The 23,794-nt window shown below is 46.4% G+C and overlaps 1 protein-coding gene across 3 annotated transcripts in view; it reads left to right on the top strand.

Annotated features, from left to right (window-relative positions):
• The first annotated feature begins 10,465 nt into the window (after window positions 1-10,465).
• Window positions 10,466-23,794, top strand: part of Adamts18 (ADAM metallopeptidase with thrombospondin type 1 motif, 18) — a 152,908-nt gene continuing 139,579 nt past the window's right edge. For 2 of the 3 annotated variants that reach the window (XM_087594887.1, XM_087594888.1), the window contains exons 1-2: window positions 10,466-10,841; window positions 13,976-14,292. In XM_087594887.1, coding sequence (XP_087451013.1) covers window positions 10,559-10,841; window positions 13,976-14,292 — 600 coding nt within the window. In that variant the 5' untranslated portion in view covers window positions 10,466-10,558. The remainder of the gene's footprint in view (window positions 10,842-13,975; window positions 14,293-23,794) is intronic. The other variant, NM_001191944.1, reaches the window with a different exon arrangement.

Below are 23,794 nucleotides of genomic sequence, written 5' to 3'. Positions count from 1 at the left end.
TTGAAACTGGCCATTCAGCCCCATGGAGTAGCCACCGGGGGGGATTTGGAGGACAGTCCCCATACAACATGTTCAGCAAGATGGGGCTTGAGTAGCTCGGTGAACAGCTTATCAAAGAGGCCAGATCACTGGGGGGACAGGGTGATGCAGATGAGTAAATGGAACCTTTATCTTCTGCACACTTAACATTGCAAGTGTCTGATTTGGTGTCTAGAAGCATCCCCCTTTTCTCTATGCCTCTCAGCATTCAAATACAGCATTGTGGGAATAACAGCTCCCTGCCTCACAGCACCAGCACAGTGGGACGAGGAATGACAGAGGAGAGAAGACGGTAACAAGACCACCACTTAGCAAGCTAACCGGACAACCAACTTGACGGTTGTGGTTGTATTAATCAGAGTTTAGGCTGTCAGTCGAGTTAAACGCCACACACGCTGATCTTCTTTTGCTCTTTCCTTTGTTTGAGACAATACTTTTTGTTGTTTCACCATCTCGTGGATATGGACAGGGACACTTATTGATGACAGACCTCCCTTTTATACCCCCAACTACAGTCAAAGTCTCCTCTGGTTGACTCTAGGAACAGTGTGCTTCTCGACCTGTGGGTCGCGACCCCTTGGTGGGGTTGAATGACCCTTTCATGGGGGTTGTAGATCAGACATCCTGCACACCAGATATTTTACACTAGGTTTCATAACAGCGGCCAATTTACAGTTATGAAGTAGCATTGAAAAGAATTTTATAATGGGGTCACCGCACCACAACGTGAGGAACATGAGGGTCTCGGCGTGAGGAAGGCTGAGAACCAGGGCTGTAGAATAACTCAATCTGACCTGTAATGGTCATCCATTCACTGGAACTCTAGAGCCAACGCGAGTCGAGGCAGCAGCAGGATGGGCGGGGCCTGGGACTCTGTGTGTCCTTCTTTGTACCAAAGGGATGCAAATGCTGCTGCCATCAGGACCATATTCTGACCAGGGAGGTACTAGGGCATGATTGGTTATCACCTGGGTACTCTTTAGGTTCACCTGAAGCCAGGGACCTATAAAAATAATCCTACTCTGTATTCTTAACCATTAACACAGACCTCTGGGAGAGGCACTTGGCCAGGGTACTCTTAGATATAAACATCAACTGTGGGGGGAGCTCAAGAAAGTCACAGTCTCTAGGTATTCCTGATAGCACACAGTTGACCTAGGGAGGGAAGGAAATAAAGACCAGTGTGTCTTAGAACGTAAGGGAGGGAACAAAAAATGAGGAAAATTTGGGGGATAAAATAGGGGTTAAAACAAACGAAACGGTTGGCTATGGCTTACAGGCACGTGGCGCCTCTGGAGCTATGGAAATCGCTCGTTTTAAGGGAGCCGTAGCTGGTGTTCTGATGTGCTTTCTGTTGCTCTGATAACCATTGCCAAAAGCAATTTAGGGAAGAACGGGTTTATTTCCTCTTACAGCTTAACTCTATCATGGGGGACCAAGGCAGGAACCTGCTCAAGCAGGAACTTAGAGGCAGGAATTAAAGCAGAAATCATGGACGAATGCTGATTACTGGCTTGTTATCCTCTCCCCACTCCGACTTGCCTCCTGCCCCTTCTTATGTAGCTCAGGCCCACCCACGTACAGATAGTATGGCCTCAGAGGGTTGGGCCCTCTTTCGTCTATTAGCAATTAAGAAAACGCCTCATGATATGGCTGCAGGCCAACATGATAGAAGCAATTCCTTAATGGAGGTTCCCTCTTTCCAGGTGATTCTGGGTTGTGTCAAGTTGTGGCTGCAGCTGCCTGTAACACTAGGTTGATTGATTTTTGTGCCAGATTCAGTAGGCTAGGGTGGTTTTCCCTTCTGGTTTCCACACAGTGTATTTATTATCAAGGCATGCCCACGTTTGCCCTGCTCTTGGTACTGGGAGGAGAGACACCTGCTTTACAAAGCTGGCAGCAGAGTTGGATGGAGCCTATGGCTTCTCATGCACTGTCTTGGGCTCCTGGCATGAGGCCAGGGAGGAGCCAGCAACTGTGGGTTCCTTCAAACATGTGTTTCATGAAGCCTAGTCTTGTTGGAGCAGTCAGGGAATTCTGCCTATTGTTCAGTCCTACAGAATACAGATACCGATGACCAGGAATGAGACAGCTACGATTGGATGGAGAAGGAGGAAACCTGAATTACTTAAAAGGCAGATTTGGGATTAATTGATTCATACTCTCTCTCTCTCTCTCTCTCTCTCTCTCTCTCTCTCTCTCTCTCTCTCTGTCTCCCTCTCCCTCTCCCCCTCTCCCTCTCCCTCTCCCTCTCCCTCTCCCTCTCTCTCTCTCTGTCTCTCTCTCTCTCTCTCTCTCTCTCTCTCTCTCTCTCTCTCCTTCTCCTTTTTAACTGCCTTTACCCAGGAGTCTGAGCTCCTTGGAAATTGGGACGTAGATGGAGTGCACTTGCTGATGTGTTCTCTGTGCCTGTGCAGTCCTCTGCCCTTCAGATACGTCAGCAATAACAAAAAAAAAAAAAAGTCCTCTAAATCTTTGGAAATATGTGTCTAGGGCACAGGAGAAATCTGATCTAGGATAACGAGTCTGGGATTTACCAGCTCATGATGTTGCCAAAAATTCCTTCTCTGAGAGAGACTTAAAGCATATCCCCTCCCCCCAGAGCCCCCAGGTCCCAGTGACAACCTGAGATGCATTCCATCCAAGTTCACTGTGGGAACCGATGAGAGTATTGGGTTTACAGAGCAGTGGGTGAGAGGTCGCAGGCAGGAGCAGGGGTGATCTAACTGCAGACACACTGGAAGCTCTGCACCCAGCAGGGATGATGGCTTTTCCATGGCCACGTAGATAGAACCTCCTCTCTGGGTCCTTCCTCACCTATATCCTCTAGACTCTTCCCCAAGACAGAAGCCATGTGCAATCATGCCAGATGGCACATATCTGGTTTGGATATGGGAAACTCAGGTGAGGTTCCCATGAGAGAGAGAGCCAACAGTCAAAAAGAAAAAAAAAATCCACCTGCGTAATCTTTGGCAATCAAGCCCAGGGGGCCGACTGGTACTCCAGGTGGAGCTTATCATATGAAGAAAGAGAATCGAGAAAGACACAAATCCATGGTCATCGATGTTTAAAAGACATAAAAGCGGAGAACTGGTGAATACAAATTAAATGTGACCAAAAGCCAGATCGAATCCAATCAAAAGAGGACAGTGGATGGAGCAGTGGAGGCTGGAAGGCTTTTCGGGGGAGTCGGCAGCCTTTTAGTTTCAAACGCTACACCTCGTTTTAATTGCTTCACTTTATATGTGGGGTGCATGTGTGTGCATGCACGTGCGTGTGCATACACCTGTGAGTGCAGAGGGAAGAGGGCAGAAGGGCCTTTGGAATCTGGAACCGGGATTGTAGGTTGAAAGCTGCCCACCACAGTTGGTGAAAATGTAACCAGGGTCCTCTGAAGGAAGAAGGGTTGTTAAGTACTGAGCCTTCTCCAGCCCATTCAAACTCGATTCCTCTTTGAAGACGAACTGTGCCAGCGGCTGGCTCACTCTCCCAGTTCCGTTAGTCTCCATCTGTCTAGGATTTTTAATGGTGGTATTTGAACACTTCCTATTTCCTTGTACTTCTTCATTAATTTATAAGGTTTATTGCACTTTTTATTGGAAGGGAATGTGACTATAGGTAGGGACTCATTGCAGGTCAGTGAGGAGTGAAATGTCTTGCCGACCTTTCCTACCCAGCTTTCCCAGTGAGCCCTGGGGTAGAGGGAGCACCTGAAAAAGATGCTCGTGAGCCGCCGAGATGGTTCAGTGAGTTGAGGGGATTGTTGCCCAGTCTGATGACCTGAGTTCAATCTCCAGGATGCACATAGTGATTAGAGGGGGAAGATTCCTACAAGCTGTCCTCTGATCTCCACATGCATGTCCAGCAGCCACACCCCCAGCACACAGTAAATGAATGAGGATAAAATTGGTAGATCAGTACCAGTGATAGAATGTAGCAGGTCTTCTTTGAGTTCATTTCTTGGGCCAACAATTTTCTTCAACATGAAAGCGTTACCGTGTGTGTGTGTGTGTGTGTGTGTGTGTGTGTGTATTAAAAAATAGGTTTCATTATGACATTTTTATATAAATTCACTGATCCACTTGGCCCCTCTTGCTTCCCCTTGTTCATCCCCTGGATGGAAATCCCACTTAAGCATTCCGTGTTATGTGTGTTTGTGTGTGTATAAAACTTCTATGTATGAGACAATATGTGTGATGTTTAATTTTCTCCCTAAAATATGATTTTCATGTCCTATAGATTTAGACATGCCCCTCAACATAGATTAAAACAGTAGAAAGGAAGTGATACATTTGAGAGAATGAAGCCCCCTCTCCAATCCGCAAATCCAATCAAACAAGAGGCATCAGTCCTTCTCAGTCATCACTTCATGCTTCCTCTACGAGTATAAACAGTGAAAAGGATGAATCCTATTCAGTAGGAAGTGGCGCTGGCATCCAAACAGAAGTAGAAGTACAGTGGGTCCCAATTACTGTTTTGTAATATATTTAGTTACATCCGAAAACCCAGACACACTTAATTGGACTATTCACAGTGATGCCAAGAATGTATAGTTACAACATTGTTCCAGGTGATTCTGATTAATGGTGGTTACCAGTCCCCACTGCTCCAGGCCCGAGGCTCAGGGGGAGCTGGTGTCTAAACTCCCCCTGGTGCATGATGGGTAAAGGAGGAACGAATGGTGCCTGCACACAAAAGGTATTTGTCCTTCCTGGGAGGCTTGATATTTTCCAGAGCTTTTGAAAAGTACGTATTCCACTCTTCCACAAGCTCCGAACTTGGCCTTGAATTTGTTTGTGGAAATAAGTAGCCTCGTTTTAATACTAATTCTTTAGCCCCTGGCAAGCAAGGGATTTTTAATAGTAGAGCTTGGGAAAGGGCTAAAAAAAGAAATAGGGAAGCAAGCCTACCACACGCAGTGTAAGATCCTCAGTGGGAAACAGAGGAGACCTTCCAATACAGGTGACTAGAGAGTCCTGGTTCAGTGTCTATAGAATAAGAAAATAAAATGTGATGCCAAATCAAAGGTGAGAAAGATCCACGGGGAATCCCCTAGTCACAAGTTAACTGGAGAGTAGGACACAGGGGAAGAGATGGACGTTAGAGCATCACGCACATGGAAGGCAAGTATTTTACTGCCAAGCCACACCCTCTGCCCTCTTTTTACTATTTATTTTGAGATCAAGTCTCACTAAATTGCCTAGACTGGCCTTGAACTTACAATTCCCCAAGTCAGCCTCCCAAGTAGCTAGGATTACAGGCCTCTCTGCCCAGGGCTGACTTGCTAAATTGTTTTGGATGACCTCTAGTTAGAAAATTAGATGTTAAACTCCAGGGTTTCTGTCTGCTATATTGCTACTAACTTGTTGTAGCAATATAAACTCTCTTTGGTTTGAACTTCCTCCTTGGTGTTCCTCATCTTTCGGAGTCATTTGATTATAAAGGAGGCAGAGTCGGGAACTCTCTTCCCTCCCCACTGATTTTAAGGACAACTTTGCTACCTAGGTCTCTTTTCTGAGATACAGAAAGTAGGAACAGGAAGTGTTCCTACTTTCCAGGTCTCCAAGGAGTTACATCCATATCAGGGTAGGATTCCCATGGGGGAAGGAAGAATTGTTGTGTTTATACTCACACGTGGTGATATGTTTGTGGGTATGGGTGCATGTGTGTACAGCACACACATGTAGAAGTGAGAGGATAACCTCGGATGTCCTTCAGAGCTTTCCAGTCTTCCTACTTTCTGTTTGGGACAGGGTCTCTTCATGGCCTGACTCCCAGGATAGCTGTCTAGTGTGCTTTGAGAGATCCTCTTGTCTCCAGCTCCGGTCTTAGAGCGCACAATTACATGGATTACAAGGTCTGCATTACCTCACCCAGCTTTTTACAGTTTTGGGGGCTCTGAAATCAGACCCCCACTTACGTGTTTTACTAAACATCTGCCTAGTCCCGCTTGTCTGGGCTTTCGTTTTCCTTTGACTGCTGGGCTGAAATAAGTCTGACTTCTTGGTTTCTCTTTTTCATCGCTTCAAGATGGTGGGAATTTCCTCAAGATATGAATGTCTAGGAACTGTGAGGTACACACTGGCTCAATAAAACCTAGCAAGCTATTTGATACAGCTTTTGAGAGGCTGAGCAGTGAGGGGTGAAAATCAAGAGGTGGCTACCTCGGAAAGCTAACGATGGTGAGCTGGGAAATGGTTCGCTCTATGAGAAGGATATGTGCACCTTTATGGATCAGGGACAATAGGCAGTATAAATAGCGAATAGGGTTTTTCTCATATTTCTTGACCTGGACAGGAAGAGATATATTACCAAAGACGTATTGCTCTGCAAAATAAGAAGGTTAAGTTTATGTCACTAAATATAAAACCAGCATCTAGACTTTACCATTGATTTGAAAGCAAGGGTAATAAGAGAAAATATTAAATTTTTTCCTCTATGTCCAATGTTTCTGTTTCTGATTTCTTTGCCTTTAGCTCTTCCTCTGTTTCTTCTTCCACATTTGAATGACATCTGCATGCCATGTTCTGGACTAAGATTGGAAAATATTTATTGACTTCTTATGAACTTCAATGGTTATTACAGTGTTTTAGATTATAGTTTTAAAATCAGCTAAACATTTCAAAGTATTTCCAAATGACTTAGAAATACTACAAAATCCTGGTCTTCAAGGCTGGATGCCATGCTGATGACTCTCTGTCGCCATCTAGAGGTAGTGCAAACATATTGCAGGCCCAGTACTTAAGGAAACTCAAGGTCAAACGTCATCCCAGAAGTTGGGGCTTTGCAAATGTTTGTGTATCTGTTTTGCAGGAGAAATTGGATGCTTTCACCTGTACATGAAAACAATTGGAATTTTGATTGCTATATTTATAGTGTTACAAGAAATGAGTCTCAGACTGAGATCTGTTGATCTTATAAGAACCAGAAAGACACCGAAGTGGATGAACCACCTACGTTAGGTTCATAAGGAGGTTGAGGACCTCATTGGACGGGCACTCAATGACTCCATGTTGATCGAGAAGAGATTAAGATTAAGAACTACACTTTGTATTCATGTCATCACCTTGGGAATACCTTCCTCACCTCCACCCTGGGAACATCTAGACGCCTGTCCTAACTGTGTATATGGGGTGGTTAATATTGACTGACAGTTTGGCAGGATCTAGAATCACTTAAAGGTGAGCCTGTAGGCATGTCTATGTGGCTGTTAGTAATCTAGAAGATTGGGCTAATAGTTGAGGTGAAAACCTCAGTCTGTGGTTGGCATCAGGCCCCAGGGGGGGTTGAATCTTAGATTGACTAAAAAGGAGATAGTAAGCTCAATACAGGTATTCTTCTCTCTGCTTCCTATCCTTGGACACAATGTAATCAGCTGCCTATCTCTCCTGATGCCATGAACTGTATCCCTGCTAACTATGAGCTAACACAAACCCTCCCTCTTTGTCTGATACTTTGTACTTTGTCACAGTCCTAAGAAAAGCAGCTGATTCGGAGTGGTACTGGTTCATAGTTACAGGACAGAGGGAGACTGCTTAACACTGGACATTTTTTATTTATTTATTTATTTTTATTAACTTGAGTATTTCTTATTTACATTTCGAATGTTATTCCCTTTCCTGGTTTCCGGGCCAACATCCCCCTAACCCCTCCCCCTCCCCTTCTCCATGGGTGTTCCCCTCCCCATCCTCCCCCCATTACGGCCCTCCCCCCAACAATCTCGTTCACTGGGGGTTCAGTCTTAGCAGGACCAAGGGCTTCCCCTTCCACTGGTGCTCTTACTAGGCTATTCATTGCTACCTATGAGGTCAGAGTCCAGGGTCAGTCCATGTATAGTCTTTAGGTAGTGGCTTAGTCCCTGGAAGCTCTGGTTGGTTGGCATTGTTGTTCATATGGGGTCTCGAGCCCCTTCAAACTCTTCCAGTCCTTTCTCTGATTCCTTCAACGGGGGTCCCGTTCTCAACCCTGGACATTTATAATGCCCATGTCCAAACATAGTAGCCCTTAGACTGAGACGTAACATAGAATGTGTAACTTAGAGCTGTTTCCTTGGAGTCTAACCTTGAACTTGGTCACAAAAAGAGGGGGCCTGAAGTGATGTGGATACTTTTTTTTAACAAACTCATCTTAGTCCCAGGAAGAACATTATTCAGGGACACAATTATTATGAACTGATTGTGGGTAGACCATTTGTCCCTCCAGTTTCCTTTTGAGTTTACTTGGTATGGTGACTTACAGCACCACTGACCCCGGTCCTCCTTTCTTGTTCAGCCTGTTGGTTAGTGACATGGTGGGGTGAATTTTTTACTCTATGTCTTTGATGTCTAATTTCCTTTAGTATCCGGTTCTTCCTCGAAGTCACCTAAGGCACTGTCACCCCATGTCATAATCTGCTGGATGCTCATCTCCGGGTCCTCCACCCAATGGCTCCTGGCTCAGCGTTGCAGGCAAGTTTGATGCACATGTAACTTAACATAGAATGTGTTTCACTTGACATAGTGCACAAAGTAATGGAAATATCTTCTGTTCTTACCTTTAAAGACTACTTATGAAATGCATAGAAAAATATACTTAGTTCTTAGGATAATCTTTAGACATATCATTATGATCCCTGTTTATCATGTTATAAGACAGGGGCCCTCAGGAAACCCCAGTGATTACAGAGCCCTGATATGTCTCACTCTGAAGCCACCCCCTCATCCTTCCAGCACCTATTCACCAGCCCACGTTTACCATTCAGTCACTGTTGCAGTCAGTGAACTGGATCATGCATATTAACCTATCACTTCTACGGTTGGCACGGACCTCCTTTAACTGGCATTCAGGGAACTGAGCAGGGCTATCTCCTGTTACCACCCTTGGTCTAAGATCTCTATCCTGGCACACCCTGATGCTGGCAATAGTAACCCAACTTTCTCCTCTCTGACTTGCCTCAGGACCTCTGATCTGTCTATGTGCTCACCCGGCTTCCTATTGGCTGATTTGGGGAGCTGATATTCCCTATCTGCACATAGCACACATTCACCACATTCAGCAAAGTCTGATGGTTTCTTACACCCAATATACCTGCAGGCTTTATACATCTCCTGCCAACACTCCAGGGCCCTTCTCATTTAACCAGCAGATGGATTTGTTTCTGACCTGCTTAAGACTTCCAGCATAGCAAAAAACCCCTTTCCTACTTCAAGCTCTTCGTGGATGCTGTTTCCCTTCTCTTAGCTGGTGGACCCTAGTGCCCTTTTTCTTGTAAAACAGACCTACTGTTTGGGGCTTTTCTCCCCTCCAGTGGCATCTCTAAGAGATGTCTCATGTTTGACAAGTCTTCTCCCTCCTCTCTCACCACTGCATCCTCTCTGGCTTAAGAATCTGTGCTCCTTAATGATACTTGCAACCACATGTTTCTCTTACTGTTTTACTATAACTCAGCTACCCAATGAAGGTCTTTTCCCTCTGGCCTATGAAAAATTATTTCATTCCTCACTATAAACTGTAGAGATCAAAAGAATCAAATGCATCGAGGGGCTGGGTAGCCCTACAGAATAGGAGGTACCGCATGGCCACCACTAGCTGTTTCTTAGGAGTAATACAAAGGGGTTTGGGTGTCTGGGGACAAGATTCAACTTGTGAAAAAAGAGTGTGGAAAAGGCCATCTCAGAGCAGGGGTGTGCGGGGAGGGTTCGCACACCGGGGACAGTGACTAGTTATTCGCTGCACACTGTCCATTCTTCAAGCTGCCTTAGATGGACTAGTTACTGGCAGGATTCTAGGCAGCCGGGCGACCCTGAGTGCATCCAGTTTCAGGTCCATTTCTTCATCAAAGTTTCAGGATTTCCACCTGGTCGGGGAAGGGCCAGGGATATGACACAAGAGAGAAAACTGCAGAAAGTTTCCAATAAACCCTGGGTCTGTTCACCATCACCAGAAGACTCTCTCGCCTCTTACCTGAGCCTCCAGCGTCTCAGCTCATCTCTCAGTGCGCCTGAGTTAGGATCCCAAGGCGGACCCAGAGGGCAGCCCTCCCGTCCTGGCGGTGCGTCCGTCCCTCCCTCCCCCTGACTCCCACCCGGCCTCCCCACCCCCTCTGTCCCCTCCCTCGGAGCCCAGTCCCAGAAATCCCACGCTCTTTGCCGCACAGGAGCTCGGACGAACCCGGGGAAGCCTCGGGTCGCCAATCACGGCGCGGAGGAGAGGCGGGCGCTCAGCTCTGGCGCGCTGGGGGAGCCAGCTGGCGCTGCTCTGCGCGAGCCGCACACAATCACTCTGATACCGACACGCGCCCAGATCCGCGAGCATCACCGTCAGAGCTCCCTAGCCACGGGTGCTGCAGATTCGGCTCTGGGAGCCCCTCTGCACCCCGAAGCGCCGCAGGCCCGCGTGGCCAGAGCAGGGAGGAGGCTCGCAGGCTCCAGTGCTGCCATGTGAGCGACCTTGGTGACTCGCACCTGGCGCCACACCTGGGGCTCCGCTGCCCTCGGGGGACAATGCGCGCCTGCCCCAGTCGCCGCGTCCGCACCTGACCATGGAGTGCGCCCTCCTGTTCCTGTGCGCCCTCCGGGCCGCCGGTCCTGGGCCGCCGTGGGGGCCCGCGGGACTGGCGCGTCTGGCCAAGGCAGGTGCCACCACCGAGGGGCGCGCCGCACAGCCGGGACGAGGGAGGCGCCCGCCCCGCGGCGCTGCTCACGCGGCGGTGTCACCCTTTTCTTTCTTGCAGGCGCTCCAGCTGTGCTGCCTCTGCTGTGCTTCGGTGGCCGTCGCCTTAGCCAGTGACAGCGGCAGCAGCGGTGGCAGCGGATTAAATGATGGTTCGTATTTGATCTCTGTGGGTACTCCGCCATCCCGCAAGGGCTTCCCCCTAGCATCTGGTCCCCTTTGTGTTAGAGAAAAGAGCACTTCCTAACCTGGCAGGTGTGTGCTGTCTGAGCGAAAGGCTCCCTGGTTGGAAAGGGGAAGAGTGGCAAGGTCTGTGAGCTTATCAGAAAATCAGTGCCTCGAGCTGCAAGTCACATAGATGAGAAAATAATTTCCCTCTTTCACAGATGGCTTGTTAAGAAAAATAATCCGAACATAAGTAAGAAATTAGAAAGGAAGTGGGTACCGGGTGGGAAATTGATAAAAGGCTCCTTCCTTTCCTTCCTCCTCTGGGAAAGCCACAGATTAAGGTTGAGAGAGGTGAGCTCCCCTCCCTGCTACCCCACCACCACCACCTCTGCCCGTTTCCCCTACTACCAGTTTCCCACTCTCTTCACTGACTGGGCTTGGATGCCCAAAGATGCCTTCTTTTGGTGAAAATCCCTAGCACAAGATATTTTAAGTCCTTCTTTCCCCTGCCTCTAAAGTCCCCCAACTTCAAAGATCCATCGCAGGCTTCGGTTTTCTCATTTATTAACTACACAGAACTCCCTGAGAGGGAAACCCTTGTTTCTCAGGGTTTCCCACTGTCTTGCAGGAAGACAATTGATGATTGCCCAGGGCTCTTTAGCAAGACTTTACTACAGGCCAACATGCATTTCTTGGGATTCTAAATTTTTCATCTTTATAGAGTTGAGTCCTCTTGCCCTGATACAACAAGGGCTCATTCTGGGATTGAAAGCTGCTAGAATTATGGGCAAAAGCTTCCAGAGAATGGGTGTTCCGAGGACAAGAGACCCAGAAATGCTCTGTCAGAGCCTTAAGTTTCTAAAACTTCCCTCCTATTCCACCAGGATGTAATGGCCAGAGAACCCTTCTGTCCCAGGCATGGCCTGTAAGGACTTCTTTATTTTGTTTTTGGAGACAGAGGCTCATGTAATCTAGCTACAGAGAAGATGACTTCGACCTTAAGACCCTCCTACCCCCAACTCCGGAATGCTGGTTTCACTGGCTTGCCCAACACACCTGGTTCATGTAGCATTGAGGAGCGAGCCCATGTCTGACAAGAACTCTGCCTACTGAGTTACATTTCCCAGCCTCTGAAAGGACCATCAGTAGCTAGCACAGCACATCATTTTATTACAGAGGACCTCTCAGCAACCCCTTTCCAAGACAGGAGTGAATGAAACCAACAGCCTGTTTGTTCCTCTCTTGGAAGCAAACTTGTAGAAGGTGTCTGGGGTAGGCAGGGGGGAGAGGGGTCTGGATGATTTGGCAGACACCCCACATGATCTTCCAAGGAAGAGCAGGTGGAGTTTCAGATGGTCGTGCCCAAGGAGGTAAGAAACACACACTGTAGAAACTGTCTGGAACATATGTCGGAAAAGGTTATTATGTTGTTAGGTATGACTGGTAGATAGGGAAAGAAACGGGTTTTTCCTTTAATAAATAAAAAAAAAAAAAGGAAGGAGAGAAAGGCTGGCTTTAATCAAAAGCTACATACCTACCTGCAGAGCAAACATATCAGGAATTTTTGAGAACTAAAACTCGTGCGGCTCAGTTTTAAGGGAAAGAGAAGGGAAATGCATTTTTTCTTTTATTTTCTGAAAATATGTCAACGATAGGGTGTTTCTAGTTTAAAGGAGAAAGGGAGAAAATGAGAGAACCATGAAAGAGTTGACCACACCTTAAAAGTCACAAATGGTCCAGAAAGAAACAGGGCAGGGGCGTGTTCTTGTCCTGTTAGATGTCTTTGCTAATTAAGCCCAATCAGAATACATTTAGACTGTCGAGAATTGATCCCTACACACTGTAAGACTCCCTGACCCCTTAGCATCTTTTGTTTTAGTTTCATTGTTGTTGTTGTCTGTTCAAGAAAGGGGATTCCCCCCACCCCCACCCCCCTTTCTCTTCTGCAAGCCAAGGACCCAAGTGACTCAAACATGCCTCTTAGTTGTTCGGAATCTTTCTAAACACTTTCCAAATTAGTTTCCCATTCTGTGCCTAGAAAGTGGAAACCCAGAAGGGTTGTTTTTTTCTTTTTCTCTCTGTCTCTGTCTCTCTGTCTCTGTCTCTCTGTCTCTGTCTCTGTCTCTGTCTCTCTCTCTCTCTCTCTCTTTTTAATTCACACTGGGCATGCTCCACATCTTCTGGGACGATGCTTTTCATTTCCAAAGTTTTGTGAAAGAAAACAGTGTACTGACTTTGCTCTTTCCCACAGCAAATTGTTTCCTCACGGCCCACCTCCCCCTACACACCCCCCAGATCACACAGCAATTAGTGCTGCTCAGGGGAGCCAGGGGGAAGGCATTTTTAAACATGCCTTTCCAGGTGTCCCGATCCGCCACACCCCCTCCAACAAGTCTGAGCAGTTCAAATCGTCAGCCTCTACCTGGGATGTTTCTGAGGTCTTGGAGGCATGCTTTCTGCGGAGCTTGTACTTTAGGCCTCGGGTTAAACAGAAGAGTCCCTGGTGGAAGGTGTTTGAAATACCAAGGGAGACCCAAATCCTGGCAGGAGTAGCCAGCCTCATGCACTGCAAGAGTGAGCTGCCTGCCCCTTGTTAATGCATCAAGGGAACCTTCAGGAACAACATATTTTGTGTCATTCACACGTTAAACTCCACTAGGGAAGTTTCCAGATTCAACCTAGACAAGACTATCAATCAAATTCGCCCTTTATATTGATTTGTGTCAATAATAATAATAGTAATAATAATAATAAACAATTACATACAACGCTCCATGGCTAATATATGAAGGGTCCCTGTGTTTCTTTTCAGACTGAGTATTGACCTTTCACCCAAATATCTTTGAAATTTATCAAAACTGCACTTAGCTTTTAGTTTTTGTAGGATTTTTTTTGTTGTTGTTTTTAATGCTAGGCAAGTGTTGCCCCCCCCCCCCCGAGCCCCAGCCCCAGCTGTAGCCTCTGTAGTTTAATGCAGGGCAGGTGAGGCTCTCTGAATTCTCTTCACTGTTAGATGCACGGAGCGAGGATTTTTTGTGAGCTTTGGGGCAGGCCGCTGGAAAGTGGCCCTTTGGCATCCTGGGCGCTGGGTGCTGACAGCTAACTTTTTCCATTCCAGATTACGTCTTTGTCGTGCCAGTAGAAGTGGACTCGGGCGGGTCATATATTTCGCACGACATTTTGCACAACAGGAAAAGGCGATCGGCACACGGTGCCAGCAGCTCCGTGCACTACCGCTTTTCAGCATTTGGACAGGATCTACACTTAGAGCTTAAGCCCTCGGCGCTTTTGAGCAGTCACTTTATAGTCCAGGTACTTGGAAAGGATGGTGCTTCAGAGACTCGGGAGCCTGCGGTGGTACAGCAGTGTTTGTATCAGGGATTTATCAGAAATGACAGCCTGTCCTCTGTTGCTGTGTCTACGTGTGCCGGCTTGGTAAGTCTGCGCCGTTCTAACAGAGCTCGTCCTTTCGTGTTTTGTATAACTTGAATGAACAGATGTCCGATGCATTAAGCTCCCTCTAGCCAACGCCACACATTTACACTGTCAGCTTTGATACGTATAATAGTACGGATAATTATACATTAGATTAATTGAATTAATCTAATCTGGTCTCTGGGAGAAAAAAAAAGAAAATATAATAGAACTTTAATGAGCATTTAGAACATTCTTTTGATGTTTAATGGCCTGGGCCCTTTCATTCTCCATGTTTGAGACGATCCCCAAGGAAATTAATTTGATGGATGCCATTCGCTTTGGAACGTCTTGGGAGACCAGGCATTCTATAAATCTCACCGACTACATGCGTCTCCATTGCTTTGAAAGGGGGGAAACTGCATTTTGATCTAAAATTGTATTCAGCAGCTTGAGTTACCCTACCTTCAACATGCTGAGATCATGGTGGGGTGGGGGGGTCCTTTGTTTTCCTTCTGGAATTCTGTTGGTGGTGTGTTAGTTACAGAGGGTATCCTCTTAGAACAGAGGAGGAATGTGTGGGACTGGCAAGATAACGCATGGCACTCAGGGAGGCAAGACGTTTAAAAGCCCTTGGGACAAGCCTGATTTCCTTTCTGTATACTCTTTCTGTGTCAAACACTGGGCCAAGAGTATCCATGTAAACTATATTGAGAATCCAATCAAGTGTACAAGGCAGTAAATGGCACCCTAGGCTTTCGTTTCCTGTTGCCACGGAACAGTGTCTTGGACTGACAGCAGAGTTGGTATTGAAGACACGTGGTGATCATGCCGAGGCATGGCCGGAAGAAGGAAAATCTGAGAAGGCCTAGTTGGGAGTTAGTTGATGATATACATGTGGGATACAGCTTGGCCAAGCAAGAGGCGTGGCTTTGGGAGTGGGCTGGGGTGAACGAGGGCTCCCATATTCTCAAGGGTTAAGATTTTTTTTTTTTAGTTTCAAGTTTTTTTTCCCCACATGCTATGCTGAAATCCAGCCAAAACCATAACCACAACCATCATATTCTTCAGCGTATTTAAATTCCAAAATAAAACCAGTTAGCAATACCCAGCTAATCTAGATTCATTTGAATGATCACTGTCTCAGAGATTCCCTGGGTGTTATGACAAGGTTACACACACGTTTGCACACACATGCATGGTTACATCTTAGTTTTCATCCTTTGGGGTGTGTGTGTGTGTGTGGGTGTGTTTAGTCTTCTACTGGGTTTTGGCATTCTCCTTGTGTTTCCCACTCTCTGCCTATTCCAATTTCCAAAAGTCTTCCAGGGTCGCTCCCTCCACCACAAAGCCTTAAACCATCTCATTCCAAGTGCTCACAATTAACAGCTGTGGACCCAGTTCTCATTATCAAACCAGCACTGAATAGTAGGGTTCTCCTGGTACCTTAGTTTCCTCATCTCTAGATCCACGACTACGGCCGATGAGTTGGCTCAATAGGTAAAGATGGTTGCTGTCGAGCCCTGTGACCTGGGCTCAATCCCCTGGGACGCACATGATGGAAAAAGAGAACCAACCCCTCTGACCTCTGCACGCATGCTGTTGCAAGCCCACACCCACACACGTACACAACGTATACAAAATAGATAAGGGTGTTAAATGTTATAGAAATAGAAGTGACTGCTGAAATTTCACCCCAGGCTTATAGACAGGAAATGATTTATGTGTGATGTGCTCCTTTAGTCTCGATGTCGGCTCCTTCTTACAGAATGCAGCCTCTCCACGTTCAGCACTCAGAAATTCTGCTCTTTGGGGGAGGGGTAGGAAGTCTGAATTGCTAGCTCCAGGATAGACATCAGGTTATCTTTTCTGGGGAAGAGGTTCACTTTTGAACTGGGAACAAATTACCATCTAAGGCCGAAGAATGAAGTAGGTTAAAACTCTCCAGTTTCCAAAAGTATGAAAGAAATAACTGACAACGGGGGTCTGCCCTGTGGAAGGCGCAGGTTGTCCCTACTCTGCAAGAGGTGTCTGGACTTAGTTATCTTGACATCACTGGGTCCTGGTTTGTTCTCATGAGTGGTGTGAGATGATATCTAAGATTTTTATAATTTCCAGGCATCTGATTCCAACAATCTAATTTGGTCACCCTGGTAGAGCCTATTAATTAAGAGGCAGGGGAACAACCAAATATATTTGTCCTTGAGTTTGCTACCACCACCACCACCCCCATAAAACACCTATGGAATCCAGCAGACCACTTAGAACCAAAGTGAGAGAGGATGGAACTCTCACTAGCAAGTGGTGACCCTGATCCACATTAATTTCATAACCGTGTGTTGAAGGGTGGTATCTGCATAGAAATGTTAAAGTGCACATACAGAAGATGTAAACGAAAAGGTCATGGGATAACTTGACTAATGTGTACAAAGTTTACACCCATATATGTGAGCCTAGATCAAACAGGACATTTTTAGTGCCTGGAGAAGGGAACTCAGTTGTTCCTGTCTACCACGCCCTAAAGAAATTCATGGTTTATTTATGCTTATTGAAAATTGTTACATAGAATCATAATGTACTTCCTGGTATGAGGACCCCCATGATGGTTTTGTTTGCTTGTTTGTTTGTTGTCTGTTGTTGTGTTCTCATTCTGTAGGGTACGTGCCTAAGAGTAAAGTTTCTGTGCTCCCAGGATAGGCATAAGTGAAGCTTTAGCAGGTGCTGTGAATCAGTTATCCAAAATGGTTGTGCCAATATACACTTCAACCAATAGTATGTGAGAACATTCTGGACACTTCCTATTCTCGCCAACACTTGATACTATCTGCCTTTCCCGTCTCACTCATTTTACAGGTGTACATTGGGTACCACACTGTAGCCTATGTCTTTCTGATGGCTAATGGGGTGAAGTGCCACCTTAAAGCTTATTGGCCATTTATGTGTTTTTTTAAAATAATCTTTACTATACAGAGACAAGATACAGAATACATTTTTTCAACTTAAATACTGGTGTGTGCTCCTTTCTCAGTGAATAGAAACAATTCTAAACAGAACACCTTGATAGTAATGTCTTCCCACTGTGGCTGTCAAACTCTGACATCATCTATTTTGTTTTGAAAAAGCAAGTCACGTGAGAACCACTGGATAAGCACAGAGAACAGCCCTGTTTTCCCTCTTCTAGCTACCTATAGATACTGGTAAGCATTGCTGGCCAAGAGGGAGGCTCTTAACTCTCCTAAGGTTAATTGACAGATGTGGCAATGGATTGAGAACACTGTAGATGTTCCAAAAGTTCAGCAGATAGCCTGATGTCACTTGTTGGAGTGACTCGTCAAAATGTTAGCATGCTGGAAGAGCCATGCCATTCTTCATCCATTCATGCAGACACTGACAGGACGTGGATGGTACTGTGAGACAAGATACCTTCAGGTAAAGCCTGGGCGTTCTTAAGAGTGGGGCCAGACCACTGGCTTCACGATCACTTTAGATGTGATCGCCATCTCCCAGCGAGTCGCAGAATATATTAGGGAAGTAATCAGTTACCCTTAAATGATCTAGCAAAATGCCAACGGAACAGCCTGCTCCCACCTAGCCTGTTAGGGAAGCCTCAGAAGACAAGCTGAAGGGTAGTAAAATCACAGTAGTGAAATACATGTATTTTTCTTGTAGGCAGGAGGAAGGTAGGCGTGCCCACTCCAGCTGGAATGTTTCTAGCAGGGGATTTCCCTGAATGGTTCAAAATTACCCAGTGTTTAAAATATTTCTGATGCTTTTTTTTTTTTGGAATGTACACTTACCATACCAAGCTGACAGAATTAGCTTTAAAGAGTTCAGGGGGTTGTTCCTTACCTGCAATCATTTGTAGAACTAGGAGCAAACGAATCTTACAATCCATTAGGTTTGCACGGCACTCTTGGTTCTTAAAACCAAATGACTGTTCTGGGTCACCACTGCCCATTCCCCCTGGTGACCTTAAACTTGGCAAGTGTATTGGGATTGCAGCCTTTCTCATGGAACCCTGGGGTCACATCGTAAGCCAGTCTACAGCTGCCTGCCATAGCTGTTCTTTCTCCTCTATGCAACCTCCTCCATCCGCCCTCTACAGTGACGAGGAGGGTCATGACCATCAGCCAACCCAGGCTCCTGGAAGGAGACCTCACCTTCCTGTCAAACTAATCAACTAGGAATCTCACCTACGATCCTTAGTTCTCTTTTCTGTCAGACTTTGTCTTTCTTTGAAGATTTTAATGTTTTAAAACCCTCTACTTTCAGGATCCTTCTGTGAAAAAAAAAAAGTGACTACCGAGTATGACCCACTGGATTAGCTTTGCCTGAGGTGCTAAAGGGCTCCTTTCCACAAAACTGGAACTTGAACCCAGAATCATAGTTTTCCTGAACAACTCTGCTGTGTTTTAGTATTTGAGAACAAGTTAACTGTGAGCACTTATGTTTGGGAATGTGTGGGGAAACCAAATTGGTTCCTTCATCCAGTGGCTGCTTATCACTTCTGTCCTGGCAGACACTTTTCTGAGTACAGTGTGTAAAGCCCTGGGTGAGGAGGACACAACCGCCATTAACATGCCCTGACAGAAGTGCCTAACCTTTTATTGGAAAGCAAGATATGTTTTTACTCTCTGTGTATTGAGTTAGTACCGGCATACACAAATGGGCACTGTGTGCATACACTGTCCAAAATGGCCAGTGGAACATGTTAGATGTGATTCCTAGAACAGGAGTCCCAGGCAGGCATGAGTTACCACATGGGTGTGGGAACCCAAAGCCAGGTCTTCGGCAATAGTAGCAAGTATACTTAACAGTTGTGTATTGCTAAACCATCTCTCCAGGCTAGTATCTAATGTTTTGAGACTGTAATGGGACACTGTCCATCTACAAAGCCCATGCTTTGCCATGTAATCCAGTTTTACACACACACACACACACACACACACACACACACACACAACCACAAAAATGCTCATACCAACCTGATTTTTTTAAGTGAGTTTAGAATTCATAGCTCTGCTTGGCTACACATAGCCCATGGACTGTGGATTAGACACACCCGCAGGAGAAACAGCAACGGGCTCTTAGATGTAGAAATTCCCATCTTACTCTGCACTAAGCTGTGGCTCATAAGAGCTCAGGAACAAAGCACCCACAAGTTATAGCCTCAGAAAAGGGAGAGGCTGGGCGAGGTGGTACCGGATGGCACCCTTCAGTACCACAGAGTGCACCAGCATGTCCCTGAGTCAGAGAGTCCTGCATCACTGACAGATGCTTAATTCTGTTTAAGCCTAGACTTTTCTCCATCGTGTTGGGTCACGGGTATTTTTTTCCTCTAAAGAAGATCTCTACATAGTTTCATGGAGACCAGACAGTCACAGAAACAGTGCTTTCCCCCAGTTTTGTACTGTGTCCTATGTGTGAAAACAACCTCTAAGGCAAGAGCTTCATGCTTACCGAGCTTAAAGAAAGCTAGGCACCCAGGCTGTCTGCAAATGCCCCATGGAGCAGAGGAAGATCTTGAGGTTCTGATCCCTTTGCCCCCGAGTTCTTGAGTGCTGGAATAGCAGAAATACACCAGCATGTCTGGTTTTATGTAATGTTAGTGATTAAGTTTGGGACTCTGTGAATGCTAGCCAGGTACTCTACCACAGCAGCTACGTCCCAAGCCTTTTCCCCTGTGTGACAGAGAGAGATGGTGAGTCTCACGTGCCCCAGGCAATGCACAAACTTCCTATGTTACTGAGGCTGACCTTGAAATTCTGGTCCTCCTGTCGATACCTCTGAAGGTGTGCCACCACATCTGGTTTTCTGTAGTACTGGGGACTGAACCCAGGACTCTGTGAGCTAAGAATTCTATCAACCAAGCTATGCCCCTGGCCATTCCATAACTTTTAATACACTAACATGCATTTTGAATATCTAAAAGATGAAATTGGTACTGTTCCTGTTTTAGAATTGTACTTCTAACTGACATATTAGACCAGGATTCCTGTTTTAGCATAAGAGAATAATTGCGAGGCATAAGATACTTTGTATCTGACTTCTCCAATGACCATGTGTTTGTTCTCATTGGAGATAATATATTTTTGCCTAATAAACTCAGTCTAGACCAGGCTCCATTTTATACATGTCTATCAAGTGAAAGCACATGCACACACACACACACACACACCGTCACTGACCTCGTGTGTCCATTCACCTCTATAGCGCACAGGTCTGCTGACTTTTGATAATTTCCACAGAGACTGGCTGACCACAACGAAAGGCTGCTTTGTTGTTGTTGCTGAGTCTTCTGTCTGGTGTTGGCATATGGTCCCCACTCCCAGCTGTATTACAGGCTCCAGCAGAGCGGTTACAACAACCAAGGCCGCCTCAAGGATCCCTTCCATTCGTATCCCCTGCTTACCATCTAACTTTGTCACTCGCTTTCTTTTAGTTTCTCCTTCCTTTGTCTGCTCATGGCCAGCTGCCCTGAAGTCACATGTGTCTTTTCTTCAGTGGTGGCCTTTGCAGCCTGTGAGGGCTACAGTGACCGTTCTCAGTTGGACCTGGGTCCCTGCAAGGAGCTTTCGAAGCAATCGGATATGAATAGGTGGCAGGGAGCTTTGATGTCTCCTTCTCGAAAGTATTTTATAACTCCGAAAGCTGTCACCGAGTTGTCTGTTGCTGGTCACCGCCTGCCAAGTTATCTTTAGAAAGCCGATTTCCATTCATGAAAGGGCTGGTGTTAAATGCCCCTAGCCCGTGGTTCTGCCGCTTTGCAGGGCCTTGCTAGCTTGCAGGGGTTGTTGAATTACATCTACCCACTTGGAACTTCATGGTCACTTGAGAGGATCATGTGAAATCACAGATTAGGACTGGGTTGTATTTGTGTGTTTTTTAATACAGGCTGACCCAAATCAAAGATGTTTTCTTAGGCTATTATTCAATTCATCAAGGGTAAAAAGACCCTTTTATTTTCTTGGCTTTTCTCCTCTGTGTTCTTCTAAGACATGATTTGTGAATAGAATTATTTGCTTTTATCAACGCTCTGAGCAAAAGGCCAAACCAAATTTAAAAAAAAAAATTCTTTTCCCTCCAAAGACTAAAGTTTTTGCAGGGCTTGGGGGAGTAGGACTCTAGAGTAGCTAAGACAAGCCTGAGGGGTCTCCCATGAGAGTCAGAAGGGCCCAGCCTCCCTCTGTGCTGCCTGCGTGTCATAATATAGCCATTAAGCACCATTCCTTCTGGATGGCTCTGCCAGCTATACTCGACTCCAGGGCGCTGGGCGGTGGGGCATCCTGGGCTTGCTTCCTGAAGCCTCGGGGCTTCTTTATCTGTTCAGTAGAAATGGCGGCTGGCAGAGGGTGAGGAAGAGGGTGGTAAAGTGCTGAATTTGCCATACAGTAGCAGCTCTGCTGGATTGTTGACTTTGAACTAGGAGGTGGTCTGGGCAGGAAATGGCCCTTGAACTCTTCCCCCCCCAACCACCACCCCCCCCCCCCCCCCGACCAAATCCTGAAGCCTCTCCAGGCAGGCCTGTCAGAACAGGAAAAGAATCTCTTTGGTGTTGGCAACCCTCTTACTGTAAAAGTTGGGAATCTTGCAGGGAAAGGAAACATTTTATCAAGGAAGAAAGAATAAAAGAAGGAAGCTGATCGAGGGTGAAGAGGAGAGGAGGAGGAAGAGGGGGAGGAGGAAGAGGGGGAGGAGGAAGAGGGGGAGGAGGAAGAGGGGGAGGAGGAAGAGGGGGAGGAAGAAGAGGGGGAAGAAGAGGAGGAGGAGGAGGGGGAGGAGGAAGAGGGGGAGGAGGAAGAGGGGGAGGAAGAAGAGGGGGAAGAAGAGGAGGAGGAGGAGGGGGAGGAGGAAGAGGGGGAGGAGGAAGAGGGGGAGGAGGAAGAGGGGGAGGAGGAAGAGGGGGAGGAGGAAGAGGGGGAGGAGGAAGAGGGGGAGGAGGAAGAGGGGGAGGAGGAAGAGGGGGAGGAGGAAGAGGGGGAGGAGGAAGAGGGGGAGGAGGAAGAGGGGGAGGAAGAAGAGGGGGAGGAAGAGGAGGAGGAGGAGGGGGAGGAGGAGGGGATCAAGGGATAGGTCACAGTTCAGATTTGTGTCTTCAGAAGATCTGGCTCCTCTCGTGGCCCCCTGCACAGTCAGGCACATCCCTCGAGGATACACTGTGAGCTTGACTGCTCCACGGTAAGCTGATAGGACCTCATGTCTGTTAGGTGGCAAGGAAGATGGATGCTCAAGATGGTGCCCCCCCCCCCCCGCAGGATCAAATTCCCTAACGTAAAAATCTGATTTGTTAAGATCCCAGGCGTTCTTGAGTACTAGCACGGCACCAGGACAGAATAGAAGTTAAAAGTTACCAGTTAGGCCCCGACTGGGGCCATTTTTGGGGCTGTCTGCTTTATTAAACTACAAACACCCAAGTTTTACCCAGAGTTGGCAGATTATTCAGAAGTAGGACTTGAACCTTTGTATTGACTTTTCCAAGTCTTTTGGAAGTGCCTGGTTAAAAAAAAAAAAATAAGAAAAGACAAAAGATTGTCACTTCAGATCTTAAATGCTAAAATGTTGACTGGCACTTAAATATTATAAAAACCTATTGCTTACCCTGTCTTCCTTCCAATAGCCCAGGTTCAAGGGCTTTTGTGAGTGAATGTTTGCACCAATAATCATTACTATTCAGGGTTACTAGAACGAGTGATGTACAGCTTACCTGAACTACTTGGGACTGCAGTGTTTAGGCCATTTTATCTCTGTCTCTGTCTCTGTCTCTGTCTCTCTCTCTCTCTCTCTCTCTCTCTCTATCTATCTATCTATATATATATATATATATGTAAACGTATATATATGTATGTATGTATGTATGTGTGTGTGTATAATTGTGTGAATGCATGCATATGTATGTACATAGAATTGGTTACTTTTCTACCACTGTGATAAAAATACCATGAGCAACGTCACTTATACAAGGAAGGGTTTATTTGGATTTATGGTTCCTGAGAGAGAAGGGTCCATCCTGACAGGGAACCATGGTAGCAGGTAGCAAATATGGCAGCTGAAGCAGCCAGGAGCTCACCTCTTGCGCTGCAGGCAGAGATCAGGAGAGTGAATGGCTTGAGTCTTTGAGAATTCAAAGGCCGCCTCCAGGGAGGTGCTTCCCCCAACGAGGCCACACCTCCTAAACCTACCCAACCAATACCACCAACTGGGCACTGATTGGTCATGTACCTGAGTACTATGAGGGATATCTCATTCAAACTACAACACACACTCACACACATACACTCACACACACATACACACATATGCACACATGACATTTATGTATAAGCATGTGTGTATATGTATGCCTATGTATATAAATACACATGTTTCCGGAATGGATTTAATCTACCTATCAATCCATCCATTTCCCATTCTCTTTCCCCCCAACTTGCTTTCTCTTCCTCCCTCCTTCCCTTCCTCCTCTCTTCCTACCCCTTTCTCTCTCTTTCCACCTCCCTCTGCTTTCCCTTCTCTTCCACTAGGATGC

Source organism: Rattus norvegicus, chromosome 19, assembly GCF_021556685.1.
Source record: "Rattus norvegicus strain SHRSP/BbbUtx chromosome 19, alternate assembly SHRSP_T2T, whole genome shotgun sequence".
Classification (NCBI taxonomy): Eukaryota; Metazoa; Chordata; class Mammalia; order Rodentia; family Muridae; genus Rattus; species Rattus norvegicus.
This window is presented reverse-complemented; position numbering and strand designations above follow the sequence as displayed.